General features: G+C 40.2%; 2 protein-coding genes across 2 annotated transcripts in view; both read left to right on the top strand.

Moving 5' to 3' along the window:
• The first annotated feature begins 4,652 nt into the window (after positions 1-4,652).
• Positions 4,653-9,364, top strand: GSTK1 (glutathione S-transferase kappa 1). Its single transcript, XM_037835968.1, has 8 exons — positions 4,653-4,853; positions 5,420-5,501; positions 5,693-5,821; positions 6,141-6,241; positions 6,448-6,483; positions 8,121-8,237; positions 8,625-8,718; positions 9,031-9,364. The coding sequence occupies exons 1-8, from the start codon at positions 4,782-4,784 to the stop codon at positions 9,078-9,080; spliced, it is 681 nt and encodes a 226-aa protein (XP_037691896.1). The 5' UTR covers positions 4,653-4,781; the 3' UTR covers positions 9,081-9,364.
• Positions 8,133-26,881, top strand: part of TMEM139 (transmembrane protein 139) — a 33,189-nt gene continuing 14,440 nt past the window's right edge. Inside the window, exon 1 of the mRNA XM_037835969.1 lies at positions 8,133-8,237. The gene's annotated coding sequence lies outside the window, so the exon portion shown is untranslated. The remainder of the gene's footprint in view (positions 8,238-26,881) is intronic.

Raw genomic sequence — 26,881 nt, 5'->3', positions numbered from 1 at the left:
GAGCCCCACAGCACAGCCAAGCGGCCCAGGGCTTCCTAGAGGGATGGCGCACACTGATGACATAGCATGGCATCCCCCCTGGCTGAGGGAGGATCGCGGCTGGGAGAGGGGATCCGCTCAGAGAATCCAGGGGCACTACGCCAAGTCCAGTGGTTTATGGGACACTGAGAGAGAGCTGCCCTTCCTCCCTGGCCACCCGTGCGCACGCCCCACATTCAGGGCGGGCGACTCCAGCAGTGCGCCCAGGCTGAGCCCTCCAGCTGAACACACAAGAATCATTTCCCCACACTACGCAAGAAAAAAGGTTGAGAACTGACTGGAGGGATATAGGTGGTTCACAGACACCATCTGCTGGTTACTTAGAGAAAGTGTACGTCACCAAACTGTGTCTCTGAAAAATTAGATCGATATCCCTTTTTTTTTTTGATACAACTTGAAAGAACCCTACCAAGCAAAACAAATGCCAAGAGGCCAAAAACAACAGAAAATCTTAATGCATATAATAAAATCAGATGATATGGAGAATCCAGCTCCAAACACACAAATCAAGATTTTGGAAGAAACATTATACATCGCAAAATTAATTAAAGAACTATAATCAAAGAACGAAAACATGGCAAAGGATTTAAAGGACATCAAGAGGACTATGGCCCAGGATATAAGCGCCATAAAAAAGACCCTGGAAGAGCATAAAGAAGACATTGCAAGAGTAAATAAAAAATTAGAAGATCTTATGGAAATCAAAGAAACTGTTGGCCAAATTAAAAAGACTCTGGATATTCACAATACAAGACTAGAGGAAGCTGAACAACATCTCAGTGTCCTAGAAATCCACAGAACAGAAAATGAAAGAACAAAAGAAAGAATGGAGAAAAAAATTGAAAAAATCGAAATGGATCTCAGGGATACGATAGATAAAATAAAACGTCCAAACTTAAGACTCATTGGTGTCCCAGAAGGGGAAGAGAAGGGTAAAGGTCTAGAAAGAGTATTCAAAGAAATTGTTGGGGAAAACTTCCCCAACCTTCTACACAATATAAAGACACAAAGCATAAATGCCCAGCGAACTCCAAATAGAATAAATCCAAATAAACCCACCCCAAGACATATTCTGATCAGACTCTCAAATACTGAAGAGAAGGAGCAAGTTCTGAAAGCAGCAAGAGAAAAGCAATTCACCACATACAAAGGAAACAATATAAGACTAAGTAGTGACTACTCAGTGGCCACTGTGGAGGCGAGAAGGCAGTGGCATGACATATTTAAAATTCTGACAGAGAAAAATTTCCAGCCAAGACTACTTTATCCAGCAAAACTCTCCTTCAAATCTGAGGGAGAACTTAAATTTTTCACAGACAAACAAATGCTGAGAGACTTTGCCAATAAAAGACCTGCCCTACCTCAGATTCTAAAGGAAGCCCTACCAACAGAAAGACAAAGAAAGGAGAAAGAGATATAGAGAATTTTAACAGGCATATATAGTACCTTACTTCCCAAATCACCAGGACACCCATTTTTCTCTAGTGATCACAGATCTTTCCCCAGAAGGGACCATAAACTGGGACATAAAACAAGCCTCAAGAAATTAAAAAAAGAAAAAATTGAATATACTCAAAGAACATTCTCCAAACACAATGGAATACAAATAGAAGTCAATAATTTTTGAACTATAACTCCACTATTTACTTCCTACATGATAAAAAATACACAAACTCTAAGGACAAATCAATCGTTTTGAACTCAATGTAAAATATGTAATTTTAGACAACTATATAAAGGCGGGGGAATGAAGGAGTATAGGAACATAGTTTATGTGCCCTATTGAAGTGAAGGTGGTATCAAAGAAAAACAAGATTGATAGGTATTTAAGAGGTTAATTTTAAGCCCCACAGTAAACACAAAGAAATTATCAGAGAATATAACCATAGAGATGAAAAGTAGAGTTTGGGTTAAGAGAAATGGGGGAAGGGGCAATGGGAAGTTAAGATAGGAGTGTAGGGTTGTTGTTAGAGGCGAAGGGAAATTTCTAGTAATGGATGGTGGGAAAGAGCATAACATCATTCTAAATGTGATTAATCCCACTAATGGAAGGCTAGGAAAGGGGTGGAATGGGAAGATTTAGGCTGTATATATGTTTCCACAATTGAAAAAAGAACAACAACAACAAAAAAAGACAGTCTAACTAGACGACAATTGAATGCTAAGGATGAACTTGGATGGGATTGGAGGGTGGAGGACAGGTGGCTCGAAGGGACACAGTTGAGACATAAGGAAAAGGAAATATAGAATGTAAGCATTGTATCATTGTTGAATCTCTTATACTTCTTAGCTGTGCTTAATGGAATTACATAAAAGAATGTTCTTGTTCATGGGAAGTACATACGTGAATTATAGTGTATGTTCAAGGTTGTGTGCAGCTAACTCATATATTCAGAAGACAGAGAAATATATGATGGATGATAGGGAGGGAGGGAGGGAAAGAAATAGTGATGTGACAGCATGTTAAAGTTGGTGGATTGAGCTATCCGGGGAGGGGGGTCAGAGTATGATGGAATTCTGTGTATGGGGCTAGTATTGTTTTTGCAACTATTCATGTAACTTTGAATTTATTTCAAAATTAAAAAAAAATAGCACATAGAAGTGTTTATCTTTTTTTTATTGTTGTCCCCACTACATATTATCCACAACAGAACCCAGCAAATAATAATAATGATGAAAGTGATGACAAAGTGTACGGAGGCAGGGTACAGAGACTCAAATCTGTGTTTTACAATCCTGTGATTCTTAAAATAAATACCCATGAGTTCATAATGATATAATTAAATGACTGAATAAATAAATAAGTGGGGAGAAGGGACAATTCTCCTTTCAGAAAAATTCCCATAAAAAAATGTAGAAAAAATGAGGGAAATGGAAAATCACCATTAGAACCCCACAGTAATAGTTGCTGAAGGTAAGAGCCACTGATGAATGATAAAATTGGTGAGTGAATGTTTAAGGAGCAACAGAATATTGTATAAACTCAAAGTCTCTCCAAAAATATTTATTAATTACCATGGCAGTGTTAACATATGTCCACAAATTCTTTGACATTCATCCCCCCAGGAGGTGGACCAGTTCTACTCTCCTCACCCCACCCCTACCTCCAGTGTGGGCTGCACTTAGTGAATCCCTTCCAAACAACAGAGTATGTAAAGGGGATATAGTGACTTTACAGAGGAAAAACCTGACAGACACCACTTTAACCAAGCCATCAAGGTTAACATCATCAATAGGTCATGTTGATATCATGTACCCCCTGACATGTTTTGAGGAGAGGGGTATGTCCTACTGTGTTAACTTCCCCCAAGTCCATAATCCCAGTGTAATTATGAGAAAACATCAGATAAACCCAAATTGAGGGACACTCTACCAAATACCTGACCAACACTATTCAAAAGTGTTATTAAGGACTTGAAAGACAAAAGGAGGCCAGGAAACTTTCATAGGTTAGAGCATACTAAATTTAATGTGGTGTCCTGGACTGGATCTCAAAACAGAAAAATGACATTAGTCGAAAAACTAGAGAAAACCGAATAAAATCTGTAATTTAATTAACATTAATGTACGAATGTTAGTTTTGATCATTGTACCATGGTTATGTAAGGCATTAACATTAGGGGAAGATTGGTGAAGGGTATAGGGAAATTCTTTGCACTATCTTTAAAACTCTTCTTCAAGTCTAAAATTATTTCCAAATATAACAGTTTTACAAATGTAATCCACTTTAAAATAAAATTGTATACTATCACATAGAATTAGCTCTTGGGTACTTAAAAATTAATATTACTAGAGAAAAACAAAGTGTAATTTTTCAGTTTCAGGATTGTCAACCAGTTAGCTTAATCTGCAAGTAGGTAACGGTAACATATGGTATGTTCTACTCTATGTAGAGCTTTACATTGTGTCTTTGTATTCTGATAGCATGGATTCGTTTTTCTAAGAAATAAAAGTGAGAAGTGGAATCTTTACGATGTGTTTTCGAATTTATAAAATTAATATTAAAAATAATTTTAACAAAATTTAAGTGGTTTTTTTTTCATTCTGTGATTCTTACTGTAATCCTCATATAAAACAATATGACATACTTTCAAATATAAATAAGGCAGACCGTGCCCCCTTATCCCTCCAACATGTTGCAGCGAGGCCTCCCCATTTCCTCCCAGCTCTTCTCTTTTTCACTTGCTCTAAAAATATGTATTGCGCGTCTAATACGTTCCAGACATTGGGCTAAACGTGGAGAATAACTAACATTTACTGAAATCCTTTCATTCGATATCACATTTAATCCCGACAACTATTCCATGAGGTAGGTGTTATCACTATTTATCCCCCATTTTTTCGAGGGACGAGGAAACTGAAGTTCAGAGCGGTCAAGTGACTTGCCGAAGGCACACAGCTAAGAGGCACAGCAAGCATCTCAATCCACCAAACCCAGCTCAGGGCAGTGACCAAAAGACGCACGAAGCCACCCCGGCGGCGCCCCACGCTCCCACACCGGAGCCCTCCCACGAGCAGCCCCCGTCCTCCCGCGCCCCGCCCCGTCCCGCCCGGCCTCTCTGGCCCGACCTTCCGTCTGGTACCTCCTGCCCCGGGGCGGGTCTTCTTCGCCGAGGCCGCGCCTCCAGCAGGGCAAGCCTGGAAGCGGGCTGGTCCCTGCGCGTTCCCGAGGAAAGAGACTCGCGCCTCGGCGCTTCCGGACCTGCGCTCGGGCCGCTGTTGCTTGTCTCCGAGGCTGCGGTATGGGGCCCGTGCCGCGAACTCTGGAGCTCTTCTACGATGTGCTGTCCCCCTACTCCTGGCTAGGTTTCGAGGTAAGGCCAGGGGAGCCGTGTTGGCTGGGATTTGGGGGGCAAGAGCAGAGGAAGGGCGCAGGGACAGAGATCTCGTGAAACTCTTGGCACTGCCCCTTTGCCGACATTCTTGCAACCCCGGGTTAAGACAAGCAGAGACGGCTGTAGGTCGCTTTGTGTTTTTAAATGGGATAGAGTAGCTGGTCTCAGGCCGAGACCTTATATCCTAGGCAGCAGCTTTCTCACAGCTCTTTGGAAGAAGAGAGGCAGTTCCTAAGAATCAAGGAGAAATGCATGACACGGCCACCCGTCTTAGTTCTCCAATGTGAATTTTTGAAAATGGGGTTCACGACAGCATAGAAACAGCCCACAGGAGCAAAGAGACTTGTCCCTACCCTGAAATATATTTCTAGGAGCGGAGGGAGTTTTGTCATTTCAAACCAAACAATTTAGAGCGTCCTCATAATCCGTACTTGGGTTTTAGAGCCTCCAGGTAACCCATTGTCCTGAAACACCTCTGCTCCTTCCCTTGGCCATTTGACTTCTCAGACACAGACACACTTGCTCATTCTTCACCTCTTCTGCAGATCCTGTGCCGATATCAGAACATCTGGAACATCAACCTGCAATTGCGCCCCAGCCTCATTGCAGGGATCATGAAAGACAGTGGTATGAAGAGAGCTGCATTTGGGTCAGGGGACAGGTGGAGGAAGAGTGGCTTCAGAGGCTCAAGGGAGCTGCTCTCAACTGGTTCTTTATGCATCAGTACCTAGTAATTTGTCTTTTGCTTGAAACCCAGGTAGGGTCCCCCAACCCTTCTTAAGTCTTTTCTCACCAGTGTGCCACTGTTCCACTTGCAGGAAACAAGCCACCAGCTCTGCTTCCCCGGAAAGCCAAATACATGAATAATGACATTCAACTTCTGAGACAGCATGTTGGGGTCCCCATCTGTTTACCTAAGGATTTCTTCTCTGTGCTCCTTGACAAAGGTGAAAAGAGTAGGATGTGCATAGGATTATCTGGTGGAGAGTGGAAAAGTCTAAGGATGCAGGGCCAGGAAGAAGGTGCCGGGGAGACAAAATTATCTGACACATAAATCTGGGAAACCTCAGGATCAGAGTTGAGTGAGCAGAAGATTGTGTGGAAATAAAGGAGTAGGAGGGCAGTACAAATTTGTTGTACAAAACTTGGTGAGAGGTTAAGGGTGAATGAACTCTGGGCAATGTCAGGCGCAGGAAAGAGCTGATTTGACACAAGGAAATGAGGTGTGGGTGGGGGGCCCTATCTCTGAGTGCCTCTGCCCCACAGGAAGTCTGTCTGCCATGCGATTCCTCACGGCTGTGAATTTGGAGCACCCAGAGATGCTGGAGAAAGTGTCAAGGGAGCTATGGATGCGTGTCTGGTCACGGGTGAGGGCAGGGCTCTGGGAACCTACTTGTTTCCCTGCCTAGGCAATGGCCTGGCTTGGGTCACCCTCGACGACTTTCTCAACCTATTGTGGGCCCATTTCCAGAGTCATAATCTGGCCCTACCCATGTGGGTCACTAACCTTCAGTCCTCCACCCACACCACTTTCCTTGTCTTCCCTTCCTGCTGCGTGTTCTCTCCTTCCCAGGATGAAGACATCACAGAGCCCCAGAGCATCATGTCTGTGAGTATCCCAGGTCTGACCCCACTCCTCTCTCGAGAGCAGTTGGCATTTGGGAGCGAGGACAATTTGGTTGTTTTATTATTATTATTGGTTAGACTAAGTCAAAGTTATTTGGGGAGAAACGATGTCTATGATTGAGAGTACAAATTAATGAAAAGTTGGAACTAAAAGGACTATCAAAAGAATATCTGATAGTTGAAAGGGAGAGTACAAAAGGAAGAAGTAAACAGAATTTATTTGATGAAATAAGTCATTTGGAGAGAGATGATAAATGTTAGAACCCCCAGAAGGAAGGGATGAAGTTTTAACAAATCTTGGCTCCAGAGACTCCAACACAAACCTCACTGACACATCCAGAGTAGAAAGCAGGAGACGGCAGGAAGGAGGCTTTAAAAAAACAAAAAGTCAGTACTGACCAAAGCCAGAATTATTCAGAAGCCTGAGTGAGAACAAATGGAAATAGCTCATAACATTGAAATTTGTGCCAGTCACAGATGGGGATATGAGAAGTAAAAGTTTTTCTTAGGAATAAAATCACAAAATTCAAAGCTATTTTTTCTTCAGTTTACAGAAGAGACATATTCAAGTGAAATATAAAATGGCAAATTACACAAAAGTTAGATTTGTAAATTAAAGACTAACCAATATATATGTCAGAGGTTGTTGGGTTTTTTTTTTTAATTTTAGCTTTCCTTTTCTCTTAATACTTGACAGTCATTTTCCATGCCATTTTATATGTTAATACCTTTGAACACATAATTCACAGTTACTATGTAGCATTCCATTCAGTGGACTTTTTTCCCTTACTTAATCTTTCCCCTACTGTTGAACATCTGATCTGGGAAACAGTTCTCTGATTTAATCAAGTCAAAGACATTGTCCCATTAAAATTGACCACATAACTTCTCTTGTCCCCATCCAGGTTTGGGATGTCAGGTTGCAGTGGTTTTCAACCTTGGCTATACATTAAAATCACCCAAAGCAACTGGGTGCCCTCTCCGGAAATTCTGATGTGATTGTTGTATTGTATGACGTGGGCATTTGGGATTTTTAAAAGCTCCCTGGGAGATTCTAATGTACTGCCACGGTTGAGAACCATTGACTTAATTGAAAGAGTAAGATCCCAAACTACAACAGACCTGTTAATCATTCTTTTGAAGCAAGGCAGGTGGTTGCAGCCACATTCCCTCCTTGGAAATCCTTAGGAAATTCCGCAGGGATTTGAGTCTGGCTCTTGTTTTTAAAAAAGCATGGGATAGTCAAGCATTCTGAGAAATATAAAGGAAAGAGCCCTGGACTTGAATTCACAGGACTTGGATTCTAGTGTTAACTCGGCTACTAATGAGCTCTTTAACTCTGAGCAAGTAATGTATCACCTCTGACCTTGAGTCTCCTTATAAAAAGATGTAGGAGTTGGGCTAGTTGACCTTTTAGATGCCTTCTGACACTAAATTTCTCTGACTGTGACTCATGTGCCACTTGCTCTCTCCACCAGTCTCAAGGATAGACCTCCACATCACGGATGAGTGAAGACATTGCAAGGAAAACTTAGGGACAGAAACTAAAAAGGCTAGAGTTTCCTCCTAAGATTCACACACAAACACATACCTAATTGTGTCCCTTACCCCATCACCTAGGCTGCAGTAAAGGCTGGGATGTCTGCAGAACAAGCACAGGAGCTTCTAGGAAAGATCTCAACACCAACAGTGAAGAACCTGCTCAGGGAAACCACGGAGAAAGCCTGCAAATATGGGGTGAGGAATGTTTTAGGTTTGTTTCCAGACCCCATCCAAAAATAGAGACAGAATCTCTGCTGGGTTCCCATGCTTCTGTCCCAGAGCCCACTCCCCATGTGATTCCTCCCAGCTTCCCCAGCCAAACCTCATCCTCTCCCTTCCTTTACCTAAGCCCAAGAAAAGGAAGGGTAGAAGGTAGATGGTGAGAGAAAAGATTGGACATCTGAAAGTTAGAAACAGAAAAGTTGCTTTGGAGCCATGGAGCCTCTTACCAAATACCTCTAAGCTGCTTTAGCTTCTTTGCTTCTCTGAACCCAAACAAGTATTGACTCCAGGCCTTCAACCCTACTCTAATGAACACCTGTTCCATCATCATCCTCTCTGCACTGAAACTGCTTCCTCTAGGCCTTTGGGCTGCCCATCACAGTGGCCCATGTGGATGGTCAAACCCACATGATATTTGGCTCTGACCGGATGGAGCTGCTGGCACACCTGCTGGGTAAGTTAAATGCTCAACACCCAGCTGCCCTTGACCCTATCCCCAGCCCCACCCCCAGTGCATCATTTAGGGTTTCAAAGCAAAAAAATGTTCTTAGCACTCCAGCAACAAGTCTTGTAGACATGGTGCTGCTCCTGGTTGAATGGGGAGAGGCAGCTCTCACCCCTATGGGAGAGAAGGAAACTTTTTGTACCTTGAAGTCAAACAGAGCTCTTCCTAGAAAACCCCTGGGGCCCTTGAGCGGCCAGCCTCTGCTCCTAACATACATGCTTGAGGACAAAGTGTAGATGGGATGTGATTGTCTTCATCCAGGAGAGAAGTGGATGGGGCCTACACCACCAGCAGTGAATGCCAGACTTTAAGAATGTCCAGAGGAAGCAAAACTAGAAAAAAAAGCAAGACTTTCTGCTCCATTCGTCTTCCACCAACAGGCCCTGGGACTCTGATTTCCCTGTCTGATTTGAGGTATCCTCTGTGACTCTGGGGTCTGTCTCCCTTCCTCCTAATCCTCAGAGGTGCCAGGGAGGGGACTTACCATTAGTCTTCTCTCTGCCTTTACTTCCGGGCCTCAGAAGTGCCTTTTCAGAGCCCCAAACTCTAATTTCCCATAAAATAAACCTCATGCCATTAGGCAGAGTGTTTCCTGGTCTGTGTCTGTCCTGGTATTGTTGGTGTGGTCTTGTTTCTCAGGTCACATCCTGTCTACTTCAGGGTTTCATGAAGAAGATCTTTCAGTACTCCTAGCCAGCCTAGCCACCCAGTCTTGCCTCAGGGGAAGTTGTGTGGACGGAGCAGGAAGCAGTTCCTGCTTCCCTTATATGAAACTCCCTTGTTCTTTCTGTCAGAGACAGAAAACTAAGCCAGGTGGACTTTGCAACTAACCAATTTGGCAATTAGTGTCTTCTGACCGGCACAGTGACTGTGGTACCCAGGACTCAGTGGGCTTGAACAGTATAGGGAGCCAGAGTATGGCTGAGCTTGTACCTGTTAGGTCCGGAGCCGTTCAGGAATCCACACAAGGCAGCGAGTCAAAGTACAGAGTTCATTTAGAGAAAGAAAGCGGGTGGGAGCCGGCGAGAGGGAAAGAAAGAAAATGGCTCCCTCTCTAGCTAAGAGCAGCAGTTTTTAAAGGAAAAAACCCACGTTGGGTTGAGGGGAGTGTCGGGGAGAAGGGTGTCCGCTGAGTGCATCCTGTGCTTCGATTGGGTGAGGGTCTATCAATTTCTAGGCTGATAGGTTGTTAGGATTGTAGCCCATTATTCTTATCAGAAAAGCAGCTGCGTTATCTATCTAGGGAGAGCAGGCCTTTTCGGTTATTTGTCTTTTGGGCATATCTGATCTTGTTTTTACCCACCTTTTGGGGTTGGGGCGCCACAGTGGCTGAGACAGCCTTAAACAGCCGTCATTCTTTAGTTTATGAGGCGCCTGTTTTCTGTAAGATAAGCTGTGGGGGCCTCTGGGTTAGAAACTCCTTCTACATGTTTGTTCCTTTCTTTCTGGGATCTAACGGTACCCAGGTATTTAAAACCTGAGTCCAGCTACAATGACAGCAAGAACTAGGGCCGGGAAGTACAGGGAAACTGGCTGTGAAGAAGGAGCACTTCCCAAATGTGGGTTCGTTGCTCCGCGCAGCCAGTAAAAGTCACACCGAACCAGGCTGAAGAGGAAAAAAGGGTTTATTATGCCAGCAGAAGGAAGGGGAAGCTTTCCCAAATCTGCCTTTCTGACGTATTTCTCCAGTTGGGTTTTATTCCCAGGTTCAGAGACAAAGAGAGATAATCATTTAATCAACATGCAACAAGAGTGATAGACAAAAGGCCCATCTATATCTGGGAGGTTTGGGGCAACCTCCCAGTGATTCTTTAATTAGCTAAACCCATTTGAGACAGAGGGAGTCAATTAATTTAGTTATTTCCTCTTTTCCTGTTTTCTTCAGGAGCTAGGTGACATCTGTGAAAGGTGCAAACTTTACATTTACATATATAGATAAAGGGTATCTGTATCTGGGAGGTTTGGGGCAATCTCCCAGTGATTCTTTAATTGGCTAAACCCATTAGAGACAAAGAGAGTTAATCATTTTAGTTAACATGTAACAGGTTTGGAGAACTTCAGTAATTTGTTATTTCCTGTTTTCTAGGTGACATCTAGGAAAGGTGTCTCCAGGTGTTTAGGGAAATAGATGAAAAGGCTTTTTTCATATCTGGGTGCAGACTTCACATTTATATACTGCTTCAGACTTTACATTTACAGATTGCTTCTTTGTGAGAGTAAGAACTTCCATTGTAGCCACTTTCCAGCTTTGAAGGTTACATTACAATTTCCTGCTTGCTTGCAGTTTTAAGATTATATTTTACAAGTTACTGTTACATGAAATAAAGCTTCAGTGGCTGGGAGATTTCAGATGGAGTTGAGAGGTCACTCTGGTGGACATTCTTACACACTATATAGATAATACTTTTTAGGTTTTAATGTATTGGAATAGCTAGAAGTAAATACCTGAAACTACCAAACTCCAACTCAGTAACCTTGACTCTTGAAGATAATTGTATAACAATGTAGATTACAAGGGGTGACAGTGTGATTGTGAAAACCTTGTGGATCATACTCCCTTTATCCAGTGTACGGATGGATGAGTAGATAAATGGGGACAAAAACTAACTGAAAAATAGGGTGGGATGAGGGTGATGGTTTGGGTGTTCTTTTTTATTTTTATTTTTTATTTTTATTCTGATTCTTTCTGGTATAAGGAAGATCTTCAAAAATAGATTGGGTTGATGAATGCACAACTATATGATGATACTGTGAACAGTTGATTGTACACCATGGATGATTGTATGGTTTGTGAATATATCTCAATAAAACTGAATTTTAAAAAAAAAAGTTACTGTTACAGCTGGAGTTACCACGGCTTGGAGAAGTGGCTTATCTTTCATAGTTCCCTACCTCGCCTACAATGCAGATCATAAGGAAACCTCTCTGCTTCTCTCCCTGGCCTCATGTGATAAATAACCCCCACTTTTCCGTTCACCTGATTATTTATCCAAAGCCCCTTCCTCTACCTGAGCCCACTGTGCGTTAGTCAGAATACCTTATGTTTAAATATTTTTATTTTTTGAGAATGCTTTACTCAGAAGCTAACCTCATGTTTGGATGCTTATTGAGAACCAAGTGCAGAGAACCAGGTGCAAGCCTGAGGGGCTTGCGGAGCTATAGCATTTTCCCCTTACTCTCTTCTTCTGGTGCTTTCTCATCTAGTATCCCATTATCCTTTTTATCTCCCATCGCTTTCTATCTTCTTCCTCTCTCTCCTTTTCCATTATTCCAAAATACTGCAAGATTTAAAATCATCTTTACCAAGCTTGTCTGGGAAGTACGTCTCCAAATGAATATTCCTTCATTGAGATAAGATTTCTTGATATTCATAGCTAATATACTATAACTGAAAATATAGGAAAATGCCCAGTCTTTAAAAACATAAAGGTAAATTAAAACAAAATATAACTTGCTGTACAGGCATACCTTGGAAATATTGCAGGTTCTGTTTCAGACCCATCGCAATAAAGCAAGTCCCACAAATTTGTAGGTTTCCCTGTGCATAGAAAAGTTATCTTTATACTGTAGTCTGTTAACTCTGCAGTAGCATTATGTCTTAGAATGAAATCCATATACATACCTTAATTAAAACGTGACAGAGACACGAAGTGAACACATGCTCTTGGAAAAATAGCACCTATAGACTTGCTCAACACAGGTTTGCCAGAAACCATCAGTTTGTAAAAAACTCACTATCTGCAAGTCACAGAAAAGCAAAGCATAATAAAATGAGGTATGCCTGTATATCCAAGCTGCTGAAAGCATGGTGTGCCAGTTTTAATGTATTATGTCCCCCAAAACGCCATTATCTTTGATGCAATCTTGTGTGGGCAGAGTATTGGTGTTGATTAGATTGTAATTCTTTTGAGTGTTTCTGTGGAGATGTGACCCACCCAACTGTAGGTGATAACTCTGATTAGATAATTTCCATGGAGTTGTGGCCCTGCTCATTCAGTATGGGCCTTGATTGGTTTACTAGAGCAGTATGTAAGCTCAGACAGAAGGAACCAGCTTGCTAAGCCAAGAGGGAGACTTTGAAGAGTGCACAGGAGCTTAGAGAGGAGCTGCAGCTTACAGAGACATTTTGGAGACAGGTTTTGAAAGCAGACTTTTGCTCTGGACAAGCTAAGATAGGAGAAATGCCCCAAGAGCAACCAAGAGTGACATTTTGAGGAGCTGCAGCCTACAGAGGAATATCCTGGGAGGAAGCCATTTTGAAACTAGAACTCTGGAGCAGACGCCAGCCACAGGCCTTCCCAGCTAATAGAGGTTTTCCGGACACCATTGGCCATTCTCCAGTGAAGGTACCCAATTGTTGATGACTTACCTTGGACACTTTATGGCCTTAAGACTGTAACTGTGTAACCAAATAAACCCCCTTTTATAAAAGCCAACCCTTCTCTGATGTTTTGCAAACGGCAGCATTGGCAAACCAGAACACATGGTGAGATGGAGACAATATTTTATGAGTAAAAGATGCTTGGCTTAGTGATATTTGTGATATAAAAAATTGTCAACAACTTGAATATCTAACACCAGGGGGATCCTTAAATAAATTATGGCACATCCAGGGTATAATGTTTCATAGCCATCAAACATAGTATTTGTGAAGAATTTTTAAAAACATCGGAAATTCTTAGGATTTAATTGTTTTAGTTTCCTGGCTTCTAAATCAAATACCATGCGATAGGTCGCTTTAAACATGGGAATTTATTGGCTCACAATTTTGAGGCTAGGAGAAATCTAAAATCATGGTACCATCAAGGTGGTGGTTTCTCCTAGAAGACTGTAGAATTCTGGGTCTGGCTGCCCATGATCCTTGGTCCTTGGCTTTACTATCACATGGCAGTACACCTGGTGACGTCTCCTGGTTTCTCCTGTCTTTCCCTGGTCTCACTGAATCAGTTTCTGGCTGCTTCCTATGGCTTTTTTTCTGTCTGATTTTCACTCTGCTAAAAAAGGACTCCAGTTACCCAGATTAAAGCCCAAACTGATTTCATCTGGGCCACACTTTAAAGTAACATCATGAAAAGATCTTATTTGTAGTGGGTTCACACCCACAGGAATGGGTTAAGTTTAAGAACATGTTTTTCTGGGGTGCATAGCTCTAAACCACCACAAACTATTGATTGGAAAAAAAAAGATGAAACTGTATAGTATTGTATTAATTTCTTATTGCCACTATAAGAAGTTGTCAAAAATGTAGTGGCTGAAACCAACACAAATTTATTCTCTTACAGCACTGGTGATCAAAAGTCTAAAGCTAATCTCAGTAGGCCAAAATCAAGGTGTCTGTTGGTTTCTTTCTAGAGGCTCTAGGGGAGGGTTTGTCAGAGCTGCTATGAGAAACACCACAGACAGATCAGCTTAATCAACAGGAGTTTATTGGCTCAGAGTTTGGAGGCTAGAAGTCTAAAATCAAGATATCAGCAGGCAATGCCTTCTCCAAATTCTGTGGCATTCAGGTATTGGCTTCCTGACAATTAATCCCTGCCTCTTTTAATCTCCTCCTGTGGCTTTTGTTTCCACATCCAAAATTCCTTTGCTTATCAGGACTCCAGTCATATTAGGTTAAGGCCCACCCTGCTTCAGTGTGGCCTCATCTTAATAGGATCTTCAAAGATCCCATCTACAAATGGGTTCACACACACAGGACCAGGAGTTAGGACTCGAACATGTCTCTACCACAGGAAGAATCCATTTTTCTTGCCTTTTCCAGCATGTAGAGGCTACCTGCATTCCTTGGCTTGGCCCCTTCCTTGCGTCAGTCTTCTTGTTTGTCCTCATACCTCCTACTATCCACTGTGATCTCCTGCCTCCCTCTTTTAAGTAACCTTATGATTACAAGGTTTGCTCCTAGATAATACAGGATAATCTTTCCATCTCAAGATCTTAACTTTAATCACATCTAGAAGGTTCCTTTTGCCTTATAAGGTAGTATTTGTAGGTTCTGGAGATTAGGACATGGGCATCTTTGAAGGGCCATTATTTAGCACACCACAAATATGATTGCAATTATGTCTTTATCATGGTATATAAAATTAGATTTCATTACAGTATTATGTTGATCCTGGAATACAATATTTCAAAATATTTTCACTTTTACTTGTGCTGTTGAATTTGTATGTACCCTAGAAAAGGCTATGTTGTTTTAATCCAATCTTGTGGGGGCAGACCTGTTGTGGGTGGGATCTTTTGATTAGGTTGTTTCCATGGAGCTGTGACCCCACCCATTTAAGGTGAGTCTTAATCACCTTGCTGGAGGCCTCTATGGGGAAATAAAAGGCAGACACATTTTGGAGAGAGCTGAGAGAAGCTAAGATGTGTAATCCAGAATTTGCCCCCTGGAGAAGCTAAGAGACAAAAGCCCAGGAATATTTTGGAGAAACCCTCTGAAACCAGAAGATAAACCCAGGAGAGAAGGATTGGCAGGGCCAGCCATGTGCCTTCCCATGTGACAGAGGAACCCCAGATGCCATTGGCCTTTCTTCAGAGAAGGTAACATCCTGTTGGCACCTTAATTAGGACATTTTCATGGCCTTAGCTTAGAACTGTAAATTTTTGAGTAAACCCTCATTGTAGAAGACGGTGGCATAAAGAGGTGTGGAATTTAGTTAGTCCTCTAGAGTAACTAGTAAATAGCCAAGAACTACTAGTGAATAGTCTGGAACAACTGTCGGGTTACGTCGATGACTAGACATATCATACACCAACCTGGAATAGGTGGAAAGGCTGAAACACAACATAGAATTGTAAATAAAGCACCTGAAACTGTGGAGCTGGCATCCCTCCCCCACTGGCACATAACTCTGAGCTGGAACACTTCCCTGTGGAAAAAAGAAGCAGACTACTAGGAGCAAGGGAAAGTAACCAAGTTCCAATTGTGGTTTTAATTAACAAATTTGGACTATGAATACAAGTTACAACTGCAGATAAACCCAGAGCAAGCAGGAAAGGAACCCTGAGGTCTCACCCAGCAGAGAGGAGGTGGAGCTGACAGAAAAAAAAATGGATAAAAACAGAGGCTTTTGGAGACAGCTGAGCTCAGAATACTGGAAAATGGCTGTGTCCCAAGAAAAGGGGCACAGAGAACTGGGTACCAACTCCGGTGAACCAGCAAACGTGGGAGCTGGGGACTGGCTCTGTAAAAGGGCTTTCTTTTTCCTTGTTTTTCTCTCCCATTCTAAGTAGCTATGAGCTAAAGAAAGTGTAGGAGATATTTCCCTAAAGTGTGTATTTTTCCTTAAGAAGAGAGGGGTGGGGCCCATCTCAAGTGGCTGCCCTCCCTCAGAGTTTTCAGATCCCGGGGCATGGGGGTGGGAAAAAAACAAAACAAAACAGGAACAACTTAAGCTTGACTTCTGACATGCTCAGTCCCTGGCCAGGACAGGGAATCTTTACACTAGCAGGGAGCTGTGGGCTGACAAGTGCCACCTGCTGGACAGGATAGGAAAAGCACAGACTCTAGAGGCCTCACAGGAAAGTCGGACAGCCTACTGGGTCTCATCCTCAGGGAAACTTGATACTGATTACACCTTCCTCCTGAGACCCGGGCCTGTCTGGCCTGGGAAAATCTAATTGGGATAATCAAGGAAACCAGATGCCTAGACAACAAAAAATTACAAGTCACATTAGGAAAAACCAAGATATGGCCCAAAGGAACAAACTTACACTTCGAATGAGATACATAATACTCAACAAAGGATTATGAATGCTGAATCTCTATATAATTTTCTTTTTTTTAGATGCCAGCGTATTGGAGTAGCTAAAACGATAGAAGTGAAATGGTGGAACATTAACCCATAGCATCCTTTGAAATTTGTTCTATAGCTACTTGTTAAATTGTAATTTGAAAGCTATCACCTTTTTGTATATATGTTATATTCCACAATAAGGAAATAATTGCTACTATGGAATTGTAACTCATAACAACTTTGGAAATTCTCTCTATTACTGCTTGTTCAGTAATAACTTAGAAAAATATCTTTTTGTATATACGTTATATTTCACAATAAGGAAATAACTGAAACTGTGGAACTGTAATCCATAATATTCTTTGCAGTTTGCTAACTACTTGTGAAATTGCAGTTGAAAAGTTATTACTTATATAGATATATGTTATATTCTATGATAAGATATGATTAAAGGAGAAAGAAAGTAAGATACAGGAGCTGAAACAACTAATTAAAGATATTCAAGCAAATCTTCTAAATCAAATCAATGAGGTGAAGGAAAATCTGGCAAAAGAGATGAAGAATATAAAGAAAACATTGGGTGACCATAAAAAAGAATTCATAAGTTTGAAAAAACAAATGGCAGAACTTATAAGAATGAAAAGCACAATAGAAGAGATGAAAAACACAGTGGAGACAAACAACAGCAGGTTTGAAGAAGCAGAAGAAAGGATTCATGAACTGGAGGACAGGACATCTGAAATCCTACACACAAAAGAATAGATAGGGAAAAGAATGGAAAAATATGAGCACCATCTTAGGGAATTGAATGACAACACGAAGCACATGAATATAGATGTCATTGGTGTCCCAGAAGGAGAAAAGAAGGGAAAGGGGGCAGAAACAATAATAGAGGAAATAATCACTAAAAATTTCCCATCTCTTATGAAACACATAAAATTACAGATCCAAGAAGTGCAGCATTATCCCAAACAGAATAGATCCTAATAGACCTGTGCGAAGACACTTAATAATCAAATTATCAAATGTCAAAGACGAAGAGAGCATTCTGAAAGCAGTAAGAGAAAAGCGATCCATCACATATAAGGGAAGCTCAATAAGACTATGTGCAGATTTCTCAGTAGAAATCATGGCAGTGAGAAGGCAGTGGCATGATACATTTAAGATACTGAAAGAGAAAAACTGCCAACCAAGAATTCTGTATCTGGCAAAACTGTCCTTCAAAAATGAGCAATAGTTTTAAATATTCTCAGAAAAACAGACACTGAGAGAGTTTGTGAAGAAGATGCCTGCTCTGCAAGAAATACTAGAGGGAGCACTATGGGCAGATAGGAAAAGCCAGGAGAGAGAGGTTTAGAGTAGAGTGTAGAAATGAAGACTATCAGTAAGTCTTATGGTAAAGGATAAAAAGATAGAAAAAAAATTTTTTAAAAAGATATGACATATAAAATCCAAAAGAAAATGCTAGACAATTCACATCACATTGAGTGCAATTAGCCAGAAACAAAAGGACAAATACTGTATGGTCTCACTAATATGAAATAAAATTAATGACTATACCTTGAAAGTTTAGCTTGAGAACACAGGTTATCAGGAGATAGAAAGAGGGAAGAGATCAGGTATCTGATACTGAAGGAGTACAGAATGTTCAAAATAATTGATTATATATATCCAGAAATAGTGCAATACTGTGTGATGGTAGCACAATATTGTAAATACCTGAACAAAGATGAGTGTGAGTATGGGTGACAGAATAAGGCTAGGGGCATGTATGACACCAGAAAGAAAGAAGATAAAGACTGGGATTGTATAATTTAGGGAAGTCTAGGGTGGTCAGTGATGGTGATTAAGTGTACTAACATAAGCATGTTTTTACAGGAGGAAGAACAAATGAATGTTAACATTGCAAGGTGTTGAAAACTGGATTATATAGGGAAAAAAATACAGTCAATGCAAACTAGAATCTATAGTTAACAGTAACATTGTAATTAGCTTCCATTAATTGTAACAAAGGCAATATGCCAAAGCTGAAGGTCTATAAGAGGGGGATGTAAGGGAGTGGCATGGGATTCTTGGTGGTGGTGGTGTTCTATGACTTTTTCATTGTATTTTATTTTATTTTTTTCTTCTATTTTATTCATTTTTTTTCTCTTTTTCCTCTTTCATTTTGGAAGAAATGGAAATGTCCTCATCTAGATTGTGGTGGTAAATGCATATGTGATTATACTGGGAATCATTGACTGCTTAAGATGGATTGTATGAGGTGTGAATAAAACTGCTTAAAAAATAGAGAGTTACAAGTGCTGAAGAAAATGTGGAGAGAGGGATGTACCTATTCACTGTTGGTAGGAAAGTAGAATGGTGCAGCCAATCTGAAGGGCAGTGTGGTGGTTCCACAGGAAGCTAAGTATGGGGTTGCCATATGGTCCTGCAACCCTGTTATTGGTTATATACTGGGAAGAACTGAGAGTGGGACTTGAGTAGACATTTGCACACTGGTATTTGTATTGGCAGTGTTTATGATTTGCAATGGATGGAGGTGGCCTAAGGGTACATTGACTGAAAAACCAAATTGTGAACTCTGGTGTATACATATAATGGAACATTGAGTGGCAGCAAGAGGGAATGAAGTTGAGGTATGCAACTAGGTGAATGGACCTTAAGGAGAGTATGTTGAGTGAAATAAGCCAGAAATGAAGAGACAAACATAACACCACACTAATATGGGCTAACAATAATGTGCAAACTCTGAAAATTGAATCTGGGATTGTAAGAACAGCAGTTACATCTATTCATGAGTTCTAATAGTTATTTCTAAATTCTGAGATGCTGAGCTGTTTCTGTGTGACCTGGTCAGTCTCTGGAGCTTTTGGTGTCTCTGTGGCACCTGGGTCTCAGAGCCAGAGTTTGGCAACTGCAAGTGTTGGCATTGCCCCATACAACAACTGTTAAAGAGGGTGAAAAGGAGATCAGACTTTGATTAGAGATATGAATGAAATGTACTTGGTTGAGAATGGGGAAGGTCAGACTAAATGGTAGAGAATAATATTAACTGTGTTTTAAAACTTCAGCTCCTGTGTGGGTCCAAAGGAAGAGATGTTTATTTGTTGCAAAATCTGTATTTTCTGTAGCACACTATATAATTTAACTTGCTTGGTCAGTTTACACAAACACCATAATTACATAGAACCTTGAATAGGGAATGAGATCGGTTGGTTTGTATGGGTTAGTGTGAAGCCCCGATACATCCCAGAGTAATTTGGGCAAAGAATAAACAGTATTTGCAATGCCTAAATACATACATACATACACATATACATACATACATAAACAGACCTCTACTGAAAAAGCCATCCATTTCTGCTATATTGCATTTCAGCAGCTTTAGAAAACTGGAACACTTGTACACCTTTCTGATTTCCATTTTTAAAATAATTATTCTGTTGAACAGAAAAAAAATGCAAAGATACAACAGGATTTTAAAGATTCACATTTGGGTACAATTGAACAACCTTCCCATTATTTTTTTTTTCTTAGTTAAATTCAATTTTATTGAGATATAGTCACATACCATACAATAATCCATGGTGTACAATCAACTGTTCACAGTACCATTATATTGTTGTGCATCACCCCAATCTATTTTTTGAACATTTTCCTTACACCAGAAAGAATCTGAATAAGAATAAAAAATAAAAGTAAAAAAGAACACCCAAATCATCCCCCCATCCCACCCTATTTTTCAGTTAGTTTTTGTCCCATTTCTCTACTCATCCATCTATATGCTGGATAAAGAGTGTGATCCACAAGGTTTTCTCAATCACACTGTCATCCCTTGTAAACTACATCATAATACAATCATCTTCAAGAGTCAAGGCTACGGGGTTGGAGTTTGATAGTTTCAGGTATTTACTTCTAGCTATTCCAATACATTAAAACCTAAAGAGGGTTATCTATATAGTGTGTAAGAATGTCCACCAGTGTGACTTCTCGACTCCATTTGAAATCTCTCAGCCACTGAAGCTTCACTTCATTTCATCTTGCATCCCCCATTTGGTCAAGAAGATGTTCTCAATCCCATGATGTTGGATTCAGACTCATCCCTGCAAATCATGTCATGCATTGCCAGGGAGATTTACACCCCTGGGAGGCAGGTCCCAAGTAGGGGGGAGGGCCGTGTGTTCACCTGCCAAGGTGGCTTAGCTAGAGAGAAAGAGAGGGCCACATCTGAGCAACAAAGAGGCACTCAGGGGGAGACACTTAGTCAAAATAATAAGCAGCTTTAGCCTCTCCTTTGCAGTAATGAGCTTCATAAATGCAGGCCCCAAGATAGAGGGCTCTGCATACCAAGCCGTCGTGCCTCAGTGTTTGTGAGAACACCAGCAACAATCCAGGTGAGGAAGTTCACCACTTCTGCATTTCCCCCCAGCTCCTTAGGGGGGTCCTGCATATATATTTTATTCCCTGCCCAAATTACTTTGGGATGTGTTGCTATTTCACTGTAATCTATACAAACCTACCATATCTCACTTCCTATTCAAAGTTCCATGTAATTATGGTGTTTGAACAAACTGACTATAGAAGTTACATTGTTTAGAAAATATAGATCCTGCACCAAATAAATCTCTCTTCACTTGGTCTCACATGGAAGTTGAAATTTTAACACAGTCAGTTTCAACCTTTACCCTTTGGCCCTATTTGCCTTAGTCTTAACCAGATTTGCTTCATTCATATCTCTAATTTAAGTCTGGGCTCTTTTTCAGCTTTTTTTTTTTTTTTTAAACAGTTGCTATATGTGTTAATACTGACATTCATATCTTCTGAGCTCTAGTTCTGAGTTTCAGATGTCACAGAGATACCCAGTGTTCTAGAGATCAATAAGGTTATACACAAAGGGATCAGCATCTCAGAGTTTGGAGACAGCCATTACAATTCAGGAATAGATTTGACTGCTATAAGAGCTTACAATACAGGGACCATTGCAATAATCATTTCCCTATTACGCTGTGCTCTAAGATTCATTTCTGAGTTTACACATTGTAGTTAGTCCGTATTGCTGAGACATTATAGTGTTTGCCTTGGTTTCTGACATACATCACTCAAAATGCTGTCTACAGGATCCATTCACTTTGTTGGGTGTCTCACAGCTTCATTCCTTCTCATTGTTGCTCTATTACATTGTATGCATACACCACAGTTCACCATTTTGTTCCTCAGTCAATGTACCCTTAGGCCACCTCCACCCATTGCAAATCATGAATACTACCTCCATAAACAGCAGTGTGCAAATGTCCATTCATGTCTCTGCTCTCTGGATCTTCCAAGTACATACCCCATCATGAGGTTGCAGGACCTTATGGCCCCCACAAACTTAGCTTCTTGTGGAACCACCACACTGACCTACAAAAAAGCTACACCATTCTGCCTCCTCATCAACAGTAACTAGGTACATCCCTCTCTCCATGTTTTCTTCAGCACTTTTACCCCTGCTTTTTTTTTAATTTTTTATTTATTGAGATTTTTCACATACCATACAATTACCCAAAGATCCAAAGTGTACAATCAGTTGCCTCCGGTACCATCATACAGCTGTGCATCCATCACCACAATTTTTTTTTCAATTTTTAGAATATTTTCATTACTCCAGAAAAGAAATACAGACAAAAAAAAGGAAACTAAAATCTTCCTATACCCCTAACTAACCCCCTTCATTGTTGACTCATAGTATTGGTATAGTACATTTGTTACTGTTGATGAAAGAGCATTAAAATACTGCTAACTGTAAATAGTTTCCAATAGGCATATTTTTCCCTATATGCCCCTTTATTTTTTTTTTTAAGTTTCAGGATGGTATTTAATTTTCAGATATTTATAGTCATCTTATTTGATATCACAAAATAGTGGCCGTGTTATAAATTTTACAGATGAGGATATTGTTCCGCTATTCTCACCATACATAGGTTGCAGAATAAATCTGATACAGATCAATACTTCCCCTTCTTTCTCCTTTGTATTTTTGTAGACATGTCTACACATAACCCTTGCTATTCAAATTACTCTTATCTGAACCAAGGAACTAAATGCATTGAGATAATTTTGTTTTGTTTATAGGAATTCTCACTGTAAACTATACAAGCTTAGGGATCAGAGAGTAAATGGATTTTTTTTTTTTTTTTTTTTTTTTTGCCAAACCCTCTATCTGAACTCAGAAGCTAAAATGGTTCCATATTTTCCATTAACTATGCAATAAATAACAAATCTTGGGTCCACGATTAATGTTCTTTTGTTTCAGTGTATGAAATAGAAGTTAATAATTGCCACTTAAATTTAGTGGCTCGGTGACTACAATAACAGATGTCTCTCCATATATAAATAGACATTTTCACCAACACTGCTCCCTATATGTCTTTGCTCTATATATCCCATGCCTATCTCTAGACAATGGCATGTAATCTACACCAACCAATAAAACGTAATTGAGAATACACATTTTTCAATGCTCTCAAAAAGTATAAGAGTATTCCTTTGGATTTTCAAAAGAAGTTTATATTTTAAGACTTAATAGTTTTTAATTATTCTTAGTCTAATTCCTGTTTTATCAATTAGGAAACTAAGAGTCATCTTATAAGTTAAGTGAGATGACCACATTTACAATCAGCAAGTCAGAAAAGTGAGGCAAGTATCTTCATCTTCTGACTTCCAGTGTTTCAGAAAGAATGCCATACCATAAACCTGAGTTATCTATTTGAAATAGAGTGACAGAAATGGTAGTATGGAATAGGATGTGATACCAAGTATGTTTTCTCCTTCATAATGTCACCATTCTGCAATGTCTGTTTATTCATCTCTGAAATATGGAATTAAAAAGTTTAATATAGGGTTGTGTCTTATGATGGCTATGATGATAATAAAGCCAAACTTACATTCAGTGGTCACTATATGGTGTAAAAAAATGCTTCTTGATCTAATATTACAGAACCTTTCTCCATCTCTCTCTCTCTGTCCTTTCTTTGTTTCTCTGTCAGTAGGGCTCCCTTTAGTATCTCAACTAGGGCAGGCCTTTTATTAGCAAAATCTCTCAGCATTTGTTTGTCTGTGAAAAATTTAAGCTCCCCCTCAAATTTTAAGGAGAGCTTTGCTGGATAAAGAATTCTTGGTTGGTAATTTTTCTTTCTCAGAATTTTAAATATGTCAGGCCACTGCCTTCTCACCTCCATGGTGGCTGCAGAGTAGTCACTACTTAGTCTTATGTTGTTTCCTTTGTGTGTGGTAAATTGCTTTTCTCTTCCTGCTTTCAGAACTTTCTCCTTCTCTTCAGTATTTGACAGTCTGATCAGAATATCTTTTGGATTGGGTTTATTTGGATTATTCTATTTGGAGTTCACTGGGCATTTATCTTTGTGTATTTATGTTACATAGAAGGTTTAGGAAATTTTCCCCAACAATTTCTTTGAATAGTCTTTCTAGACCTTTACCCTTCTCTTCCCCTTCTGGGACACCAATGAGTCTTATATTTGGACATTTTATATTATCTATCATATCCCTGAGGTTCATTTCGATTTTTTCAATTTTTTTCCCCATTCTTTCTTTTGTTCTTTCATTTTCCATTTTGTCATACTCCCGGGCACTGATTCATTGTTCAGCTTCCTCTAGTCTTGTACTATGAGTATCCAGAATCTTTCTAATTTTGTTGACAGTTTCTTTTATTTCTGTAAGATCATCTATTTTTTTTTTATTTACTCTTGCAGTTTCTTCTTTATGCTCTTCTAGGTTCTTCTTCATGTCTTTTATATCCTGTGCCATGCTCTTCTTCATGTCCTTTATATCCTGTGCCATGGTCTCATTGTTTGTCTTTAGCTCTTTGATTAATTGCTCCAAGTACTGCGTCTCTTCTGATCTTTTGATTTGGGTGTTTGGGTTTGGGTTATCCATATCATCTGTTTTTTTCATATGCTTTAAAATTTTCTGTTGTTTTTGGCCTCTTGGCATTTGCTTAACTTGATAGGATTCTTTTAGGGTATGTATGCTAATTCAAAGATGACTCTAATTTGTCAGATCTACAACTTGGTGGTGTACACATTCTCTAACTAACCAGCAGGTGGCATCTGCAAGCCACCTATTCCCCTCAAGCCAGTTCTTCCCAACTTTGTCTTTGTGGTGTGTGGGGGTCTGATTCTTGTGAGGTCCAATTGGTGCACCAGTTTTGCATGTGTAGTTGGTGCTGTCCACCCTGAATGTGCGGTGTGTGTCTGAGTGGTTAGGGAGTGAGAGCGGCTTTAACAATCAAACCTCCCAGGTGTTCCTGGAGATTTAAGGCTATTCCGAGAGTCTAAACCTTCACTTCAGTCTTGCCACAGATTGTTCCCAGCCTGCTGGGAAGATGGCTGTAAGGGGCATGGTTTTTTTCCCCTCTTGGCTAACCTCTGCCTTCCTAGCTCTGAGACAATTAGCAGTGGGTGCACAAAAGGCTATCATCCATGCCAGATATTGAGGAGTACTCACAGGTTGTGGAGACACTGTTCCTGCCGCACTTCCCTGTGCGGTTCTTGCTGCTGTACCTGTAGCCGCTTTTGGGTTTTTAAAAAGAACTAGTCTGACTCCAAACACCAACCCATGGTTTCCCCAACACAGTGTGGCTGCTGGATATTTAAGAGGCTTACTCACTCATTTCAGAATGCAGACTCACGGTTTCACCAAGTGCATGGTCCCTGTGGATTTAGCAGAACTTGTCTAGCTGGTGCATAGCTGGAACTGGTGTTCTGGGTGACTTTCTGGTTTTTATCTAGTATTTTTCTTGGAAGTGCTTTTTTGCCCTGTCTCTCCTAACTGCCATCTTCTGGAGGTCTGGATCCACAGTTTTTACTTACAGAATTTATTCTGTGATCTTGGGCATTCCTCCCAATTCAGGTTGGTGTATGATGAATGGATGGTCACGTTTGTTCCCCTGCAGTTATTCCAGATTATTTACTAGATGTTTCTGGTTTTTCAGTTGTTCCAGGGGGACTGCTTGGCTTCCACACCTCTCTATGCTGCCATCTTAGATCTCTCACCCCTACTTTTATTTTTTTTCCTATAATTTTATAGATATATATTTAAATACCATACAGTTTCCCACAGTGTACAGTCAGTTGTTCATGGTATCATCATATAGTTGTACATTTATCACCATAGTCAGCACTTTAACATAATGATTATTATGAATGATTATGTTTTTTTCCAAATACCATCCCTTTTTCAACACTCTGCATGGTTGATATTTGTTTGTTCTCCCACATGTAAAAACATTTTTATATTTGCACATTTAGTGACAGTCATTGACCACTCCAGATTTTGTCAAGTTATACAGTCCCAGTCTTTATCATCTATCTTTACCTCAGGTGTCATACATTCCTGTACCTCACCTCTTTCGGCTTTACTCAGAGACATCTTTGTTCAGTGTACTTACAATATTGTGCTACTATCACACAGTATTATGCTATCTATTTCTGGATCTGTACAATCAATCCTGCTGAACATTCTCTAGTCCTTCAGCATCAAATGCCTGATCTCTACCCTCTTTCTGTCTCTTGGCAATCATGAATAATGCCACAGTAAACATTGGCTTACAGATGCCCATTTGTGTCTTAACTTTCATTTCCTTTGAGTATATACCTAGCAATGAAACAGCTGGGTCATATGATAAATCTATACTTAGCTTACTGAAGAACCTCCACACTGTCTTCCAGAGTGGTTGCCCCATTCTACATTCCCACCAACAATGAATAAGTGTGTCTCTTTCTCCACATCCTCTCCAGTGCTTGTAATTTTTTGTTTTTTTGGATAATGGCCATTCTGGTAGGTGTGAAATGATATCTCATTGTGTTTTGATTTGCATTTCCCTAATAGCCAGTGAAGTTGAGCATTTTTTCAAATGTTTTTGAGCCATTTGTATTTCCTCTTCAGAAAATTGTCTGTCCATGTCTTTCGCCCATTTTTTAAAAATGGGCTGTTTTTCTTTCTGTTGTTGAGTTGTATGAATGCTTTATATATTTGGGATATTAAATCCTTATCTGATATGTGGTTTCCAAGTATTGCCTCCCATTGTGTAGACTGGCTTTTTACTTTTTTAACAAAGTCCTTTGATGTACAAAAGTGTTTGAAATGGGATTGGGAAAGCCATAAGGACCACACTCCCTTTGTCTAGTTTATGGATGGATGAGTAGAAAAATAGGGAAAGGAAACAAACAAACAAACAAACAGACAAAGATACCCAATGTTCTGTTTTACTTTAACTGCTCTTTTTCACTTTATTATTCTTGTTATTTTTGTGTGTGTGCTAAAGAAGGTGTCAGGGATTGATTTAGGTGATGAATGTACAACTATGTAATGGTACTGTG

Source organism: Choloepus didactylus, chromosome 5 (genome assembly GCF_015220235.1).
Source record: "Choloepus didactylus isolate mChoDid1 chromosome 5, mChoDid1.pri, whole genome shotgun sequence".
Taxonomy (NCBI): domain Eukaryota; kingdom Metazoa; phylum Chordata; class Mammalia; order Pilosa; family Megalonychidae; genus Choloepus; species Choloepus didactylus.
The sequence above is the reverse complement of the archived record's forward strand: the minus strand, read 5'-3'. Positions and strand labels throughout refer to the sequence as shown.